We start from the raw sequence: 8,810 nt of genomic DNA, 5'->3' as shown, positions 1-8,810 counted from the left end.
ACCCGAGACCCTCACTACTGTCAAAAGATACCCGGCGCGAGACTGGGTCACGCCCCTGCTCTCCTCTCATTGGCTCCAGAGCCAGAGTCGTAGGTAGAGGAAGTTTGGCCATGATGTTATGGTTGTAAATGTACAGCAGGGGTTCTTCAACGTTTTTTCAGCCCAAGGACAGGACCCCCTATCTGAGAGAGAGAGAGAGATTAAGCAGGCAGTGACCCGCACTATATATTGCATTAAATTGTGTTGCAGATGAAACCTTTTCATAGATGTTGGATACATGTTAATGTGTCTTTTCAGACATTTAACCACTTAAACCGTCGATACTTTGTAAACTTGACCTTTCACTCTGTACTTAGTCTGCTCTTTCCCCCCCTCTCTTTCTCTCCTATCACACAAAGATTTGGTCGACCCGCTGTTGTAACTCTGGGGTCCCGGACCCCCTGTTGAAGACCCCTGATGTACAGAATAATAATCCTAAAAAAAAAAAAAGTAGTAGTAGTAGCCCAGAAGTATAATGAGTGACAGTGACTTAAATATGGTATATCAATAGTGTTTAGGAGGAAAAAAGCTACAAAACATTTTACAAGATACAGTAAGTATATTTTACATATAATTCACATTGTGTTAAAAGTACTATAGACCAAAATATATAGAAAATATATTGAAAACATATTTTGGACCCAGGGCAGGAATTTCATGGAGACCATTCATGGCCATGAAAACTAAGTGGCCCCTAGGTTTGGCCTTCTGGCCCTCAAAAAATTACACACACTGTCCCAGCTGACTGTACCATTTCTCCCCTGATTCTTCCCTGTCAATACAGTTTACATGCTTTAAACTCCAGTGTCTTTTGTTGAGATTCCATCCCCTTTCCCCCCTCCCCATCTTCAAATGAATCCATAGACTCTTGATTAGTCCAGTGCTGGGCATGAACATTTGAGACAGGAGTTTCTAAATATTACAATATTACAAATATTGGTGATTTAGAAACTCTTTTTTTTTGGAAAAATAAACTGCTTATTTATGTATTCCTCTGATAATTATATTATCAGAGGAATTATATTATCAGAGGAATTAGATTATTATTATAATGTAAAAAATATGCATTTGATTAAATTAATTATTTCCATGGACTTAAAATTATTGTTTTATTTGATGGGCTTCGTGACCTGGGATTTGGGCCTTCAATAAATAAAAACACCAAGGCCAAATGGCATTGCCCCTAAAATAATGAAATTCCTGACCTGAATTTGACCCACATTTTAATTTGTCCACTGAAAATACATTGTTTCCACCATGTATATTATCTTGAAAATCTAATGTTTATATTGCTTTGGCCAATGTTTGTCTACATTCTAAACATTATTTAGAGGAAACCATTTTGTATTGGGGAATATCCATGACTACAGGTTTGTGTTGCAGCCAAAACGATAATTGCCAAACTATCTGTACATAAGCCTTTTGTTTACAGAGCTGGCCTGGATTGGCTGTTGGCTCTTTGTTATGAAGCCTTGGTGAGGTTCCAGTGTGCCGAGGACCTGCAGTCATAACACTGCTGAGTGGGCTGCACACTCCTGGGGAAACAGAGAGTCGCACACACAGAGACTGTGTGTGTGTGTGTGTGTGTGTGTGTGTGTGTGTGTGTGTGTGTGCGTGTGCGTGTGCGTGTGCGTGCGTGTGTGCGTGCGTGCGTGCGTGCGTGCGTGCGTGCGTGCGTGCGTGCGTGTCAGGGTTAGAGTATATTAGTGCATAGACTGTTGATCATCAGATTAGTGCTCGGTAATCCCTGCCATCATCCAGACCATGTTATTTAGCATCATCATCACCATCCCTGCAATATCAGATAGTAATCTTGCATAATCATATAGTGTACATTGTATATTGTTGTTATTATATTACTACAGTGTGTACATTGTATGTCAAATATAGTTTCTTACATTTGTCTAATTTGTCTAACTACAAATCAAAAGTGAGATATCCCCCCCCCCCTCCCCGAACTTTTCATTTTTTTAATTCTCTTGTACTTATTTTTTACTTATCATACCAGTAACCTGTAAGCTGATTGTATGACGTTCTGTATAGTAGTGTGTATATCTGTCTGTCTCTTATATGTCATCATGATTTGTGTGCGTGGGGATCTCATTTTAAACAAGCTTAGTGCTTTATGAGCCTTCCAGTTTAGTAGACCTTGTATTGTGAATTTGTACTTCCATGTGCTGTTGTTCTTATGTCTTACTAAATAAAGTACATCAATCAATCAATCTATTCTGCTGATATTCACCAACCTCACCAAGACAAATTACGGACGGACAGACAGACAGACAGACAGACAGGCTAAAATGCTCCAAACATTGGCAGAGAAAACAAGGCACAAGGTGTGTGTGTGTGTGTGTGTGTGTGTGTGTGTGTGTGTGTGTGTGCGTGCCTGCGTGCGTGCGTGTGCGTGTGTGTGTGTTTCTATGTGTGTCCATGACATGTTTATGTGTATAAGCAATTAACCAATTACAGTCAGCACCCAAGTCAGGCATCAGTTTGCCTCATATCCGTGAGCTTGTGCGCATGCGCCTGAGCGCACACCCACAACATAATTTCCACTGGTATTTCCTTCCTGTCACACATACATGCTTTCACATACACAGTTAACAACACAAGCAATACACACATTTTGTTGAATTACACATTAAGTAAGCAGGGTGATACAATCCTGTGTGATCTCTCTCTACTTCTGTCACTTTTGCACTCTTTGTTATAGCCCCTCCCTCTTTTTCTCTCCAGGACCATCCCCCACTTGATCACAGTGCAGAAAAGCAATGCATCATGGGCAAGGTCATGATACCAATTGGATCAGGTCAGTACAGTGGAGGGGGGGAGGGGGGGGTTACTTACAACAACACTCTTCTCCTGATCCTGTGTATTCTGTCCCCTGAAACATCTTCTCTTCTCTCTGAATAAAGCTCTGGTCATTATTGCTAATGGTGTCTCTTATACCTCACGTGCTAGTAATACCATAGACTGTAGGCTAAATACCATTATTTGCATTGTGTCAGACATTAGAATGGCTTGAGCCGCCCTCTTGTGGTGATCACTGGGTATGACAGTCATTTGTGTCACATTTTATAAAATTTTTAGAACAATGCTTCTGTGTAATTGGTTTTACACCAGGTCCTGAATTATGGCTCAACTAGAGAGGTTCATGCTTTCAATAGAATGCATATCTCTGCCAGGAAGTGCGACCAGTCTATGAAGTAACTATGAAATAATAACTATAAAAGTGTGCTCCTTGGAGTGAAAATCTCTGTCAAGCCTGCTCGCCTACCCTGGGTTGTGTCAGCCGTGGGGTGCATAGAGGAGAAATAGAGTTTGTGCGACAAGGTGCAACTCTTCGCTTTTGTGGCAGAAGTGAAAGCCGTTTTGGAGGTGTGCCCCCCTGATACCCCTAAACATGCGATTCCAATCTGGGTATGACTGCATATTGCATGACATAAGATGTCTTTTGTAAGAAACACACATTCTGTAAGGAAATTGCAGGCAAAAAATGCTTTGGTGGACACACAGCCTGACTAAAGCCTGATTCATACTTCATCACATAGCAGACCTACAAGCTCACAACGTGTCGTGGATGCTAATTTCAGCACACGACAAAGTATGAATTAGGTTTTATTCCTGCTCTTTGTCAACAACTCTCTCAGAACATCTGACAAGCTATTGGCCCTGAGCCATAAATGGAAAATCATTGCTTTATAGGAGACACTGGCATGTGTTCATAATGTCATTTAGAGGCAAAGTATATTTTTTCAAAACCCTTGTTACATACAAACTATACAGACGTTTACAGATTCTCTGTGAAATATTTATTTTTTACATTGGTTGTATCAACATACATTCAGCTTGTTCTGGATGGGTGTTGGTACAGAATATACAGTCAGAGTTTGATTTCTTTGCCCAAGGGCACTTGGGGTCAGAGGTAGTAGATTTACACAAATGTATGTCAGTGTGCGTGTATCTCCTCCTCTCTTTCTCTCTCCTTCCTTTCTCTGAATCTCTACCTCCTTGCCCCTCTCTCCCGCTTTCCACCCATCCCTCTATCATAAATAGTAATCTTCTTCCTCGATGTCGTCATGCGTGTCCTGGAATCCCAGAGCCTCGATGTCATGTGTGATGTCACTCATGCGTTGATTAAATTCCTGTGAGCCTGAGGGCAATGACCAGCTGTCATATCTGTTCAACAACAATCAATATCAAATATTCAATATAATATCAATGCAAACTACAATATATTAGGGTAATCGTCTTAGCGATTATTCTATCGATTACTTTTTTAATTGATCAAATCATGAGGAAGCACAATTTTTTTAATAGATATTATTAATAAAAAAAAGATAAATAGTCGATCTACAAGCTCACAAAGTATCGCATCGCGACACAATGTGATCTGCTACTTTCAGTATTTATGACATTTTTGTAATTGATTAAATCAATTACTTAGATTAACTGTCGCACGCCCAATGTCAACTTAATATTAACACCAACTACAATGTATCAATGCAGTGTCAATATAACCATATGACATCATGAAATCAAACAACGCACCCTCGCATGGCAGTGGCTGACGTGCTGCTCATGCTACGTTTGATGCGTCCAAAGCTATCGGTTAGAATCCCCCCCTCTCTGATCCCAATGCCTTCAAGAAACGTCTCGAACGCTCCAACATCCTTATCAGGAATGAAGGGACGCATGCCTGGAATAGACCAAATCAACCACTGTTACAAGTCCGGCTCAGGATTTAGTAACCTTAACAACAACATTTTCTAGATTATTTTGAAAATAGCCGATCCACTAGTGAGCAGATAGAGAGGTTACACATTTGGTTATATTTGTGTTAAATTAGAACTGAGGATTTTGCTGTGTAGGTGCTGTTAGCATGGTTAGGTTTTAGACATGGGTTTAGTGCAGTGGTGGTGTAAAGTAACTAAGTACATTAACTGAAATACTTTTAAGTACAAAATGTAAGTATTTCTTCCACGTTTAGTGCAGTTCACCACTTAAACTCTATACTTCATTGACAGGGGTACCCCAGGGGTCTGTACTTGGCCTCCTGCTTTTTCCAAATCTCACCACATAATATAGTTGATCTACAAACTCACAACGTGTCGCAATGCAAATAAAAAAAAGATTCATGTGGTTGAGAAGATTAGGGGTGTTCAATAAGAGAATGACATCAGCTTTGACAAACGTTGGGGCCCACATGTTAGGCACACGCACGCACGCACGCACGCACACACACACGCACGCACACACGCACGCACACACACACGCACACACATTAACACAAACACACAGCAATGCTCTAGGTTAGAGATAAAACAAAGTGTCTCTCTGTCTCACACACACACACACACACACACACACACACACACACACACACACACACACACACACACACACACACACACACACACACACACACACACACACACACACACACACACACACACACACACACACACACACACGCACATGCACACACCTTTACCACTCATTAGAATTTGTGGCTTTCTTTATAGTGAAACTGTGAAAGTTGTTTCAAGAGGTTTTTGTGTGCACGTGTGCGTGTGCGTGTGTGTGTGTGTGTGTGTGTGTCTCTCACCCAGCAGTAGGAACTTGCGGTTGTCTCCATACAACTGCAGCAAGTCGGAGCAGAAGTGGCTGATGAGAGATGATCCCAGTCTGTACTCCCTCAGTAAGACAGCAAACTGCTGCAGCTCTGCAGGGCTCAGTTTACTACGCAGCTACACACACACACACACACACACACACACACACACACACACACACACACACACACACACACACACACACACACACACACACACACACACACACACACACACACACACACACACACACACACACACACACACACACACACGCACGCACGCGGTTACACAGAAACACAGAAGAAAAGGAAATGACAGGAAATGACAATTAGACAAATGTAAACACACAGTAAGAAACACACAGAAAGAACACACAAACACACACACGCACGCACGCACGCACGCACGCACGCACGCACGCACGCACGCACGCACGCACGCACGCACGCACACACACACACACACACACACACACACACACACACACACACACACACACACACACACACACACACACACACACACACACACACACACACACACACACACACACCGTGGTCATGTACTCCTGCATCAGCAGTAGGGCAGGGTTACTGTCTCCTGGGTCACTGTTTAGACTACGGTGAGAGTCCTGCAGAGAGACAGATGAACTCTCACTGTACGTCTCACTGTAGTACAACTCAAACGCGTCCTGAGAGCCATCACTACATAGAGACAAAGAGAGAAAGAGTACATGCAGAACATAGGGTTTAGGCTTTGTATGCATGTGCACCTGCACACTGGCGTGCTTGCGTGCGCGCGGGAACAGCATGTGCTACTATCCATGTTGTAACGAAAAAGGCCCACTAGGATGGTAAGACCTGTCAAAATGGACCTTGTGGGGACATTGTTCAGGTCCCCACGAGGGAAAGGGTCATTGTCATGGTTTGTTTTGACTCCCAACTTAATTGTTATGCCAACTAACCCTCCCCACACCTTTCTGTGTTGCCACTGCTGTTGTACCCTACCGACTACTACCCTACTGTTCTATATCCCCACTGATAAGCGCTGCCCCAACCCATAGGAGTCGCTAGCGCAGCGATCCAAAGATCGCCCACCCCGCCTGGCTTCCCTCCCTCGAACACGGCCAACTGTGTTTGTTTTTAGATGCTTGGCCAAGCCAAGTCGGATGCACGACAGTGCATTCAAACCCCTAGACTCCCATTTTAATGACAAATTGCTTTTGACGTCCGCACGGATATAAAGACATGCTTGCGTGAATGCGTGTGTGTCTGTGTGTGTTTGTGTGTGTAATGTCTTCCTTACTAAGAACTACAGCAGCTGAAGTCATTGTCATAACTGTAAGACATGTCAGTCAAACAGCTGTCACCTGGAGGCAGAGACAGACAGTGAATGAGGGAAAACTCATGTGTAATATTAAACAGTAAAATGTTACACATTTGTACATTCTCAGAGTTACACTTTAATACTAAGGAATGTACCATGTTCTACTACTACTACTACTACTACTACTAAAGTTACTATTACTACAAATAATCATGAGACAATGTAAAATCATGAGTGTAGAAAGAAATCTATTGAGGACATTGATTGGTTAAAAAGTTGAATGCAGTTGTCACTCACTCCTCTGCAGCCAATAGCGATCAGGCACGGAGTGATGGAAGCCCGCCCTGTCCACACACTCTATAGTCTGATGTCCATAAATGATCTGAAACATCTGACAGATCAAAGAGCAGTACTCCTCTGCCGCGTCCTACACACACACACACACACACACACACACACACACACACACACACACACACACACACACACACACACACACACACACACACACACACACACACACACACACACACACACACACACAGTTACATAACATGAGGCATTACATCATATAGGTCAATTCAACATACTATTTAATAACATCACCATGTGTGTCAGAATGAGTTAGTGCAACACTCCTTTGAACTATTCCACATAGACACACACACACTCGCACACACGCACATACGTATGCGCACACACACACGCACACGCACACGCACGTACGCACGCACATACGCACGCACATACGTACGCACATACGTACACGCACGCACGCATACACACACATTGCCGCAAACAACCTCTAGATACTATTCCAAAATAATTTCTTGGGGGTTATTTAAACAGAAAATATGTGTAAATTCTCCCAGTTTAATTTACAGTTTAATAATATCAGCTGTTAAGTAGTTATACCTGAAACAGGAATACAACTAACTTGCCCCCCCCCCCCCATTGTTTGAGGAGTTTGAAATAGAACCCAGCAACAGACAGACAGACAGACAGACAGACAGACAGACAGACAGACAGACAGACAGACAGACAGATAGATAGATAGATAGATAGATAGATAGATAGATAGATAGATAGATAGATAGATATTAGATAGATAGATAGATATTAGATAGATAGATAGATAGATAGATAGTTAGATAGATAGATAGATAGATAGATAGATAGATAGATAGATAGATATTAGATAGATAGACAGATAGATAGATAGATAGATAGATAGATGGATATCTCACTCTGCTCTCCACAGCCAGTAGGACCAGGTTACAGTAAGCATCTGGACTGGGCTGAGGTTCCAGTGGGTTGTGGTTCCTCCTCTCCCAGCTCCCGTAGCTCTTCCCTCGCTCCCAGCTCCCCGTGCAGGCCTGCCTCCTCTCCCAGCTCCCACCTCCGCCTCCCCCGCCACCGGTGCCACCACCACCCGCGCCTCCTCCTCTCCTCTCCCAACTCCCTCCCCCCGCCTTCCCTGCTCCTCCCGCCGCCTTCTTCTTTTCCCAGCTCCCTGCGCCTCCCCCCGCCGCTCGGTAGCGTTTCTCCCAGCTGCCTGCGCCTCCCCCAGCTCCTCCCCCCACCCCCCAGCTACCGCTCATTGGCCTCCGACCTCGGTTCTCCCAGCTGCCCGGTTTGCGACCGGTCGCCTGCTGGGGTCTCCTCTCCCAGCTGCCCGTGACCCTCTTCCTCTCCAAACTCCCTCCTCCTCCCTTCTCTCCTCCTCCTCCTCCTCCTCCTCCTCCTCCCCGCTCTCCTCCTCCTCCTCCTCCTCTCTCTCCTCCTCGGTCAAGGTTCTGGGTTTTGTCCTGGGCATTGTTGTTCCTG

General features: G+C 43.8%; 1 protein-coding gene across 1 annotated transcript in view; it reads right to left on the bottom strand.

Annotated features, from left to right (window-relative positions):
• Nucleotides 1-3,828: 3,828 nt before the first annotated feature.
• ccm2l (CCM2 like scaffold protein) overlaps nt 3,829-8,810 on the bottom strand; it is a 7,975-nt gene continuing 2,993 nt past the window's right edge. Inside the window, exons 5-11 of the mRNA XM_080444309.1 lie at nt 8,231-8,810; nt 7,281-7,410; nt 6,963-7,026; nt 6,211-6,361; nt 5,648-5,789; nt 4,591-4,738; nt 3,829-4,218 (exon numbers count right to left, since the gene is read on the bottom strand). The exon at nt 8,231-8,810 is cut by the window's right edge and continues 169 nt beyond it. Of these exons, the coding sequence (XP_080300435.1) occupies nt 4,086-4,218; nt 4,591-4,738; nt 5,648-5,789; nt 6,211-6,361; nt 6,963-7,026; nt 7,281-7,410; nt 8,231-8,810 (1,348 nt within the window). The 3' untranslated portion in view covers nt 3,829-4,085. The remainder of the gene's footprint in view (nt 4,219-4,590; nt 4,739-5,647; nt 5,790-6,210; nt 6,362-6,962; nt 7,027-7,280; nt 7,411-8,230) is intronic.

This window comes from Gymnoscopelus braueri, assembly GCF_963280865.1.
Source record: "Gymnoscopelus braueri genome assembly, chromosome: 12".
NCBI classification, from domain to species: domain Eukaryota; kingdom Metazoa; phylum Chordata; class Actinopteri; order Myctophiformes; family Myctophidae; genus Gymnoscopelus; species Gymnoscopelus braueri.
The sequence above is the reverse complement of the archived record's forward strand: the minus strand, read 5'-3'. Positions and strand labels throughout refer to the sequence as shown.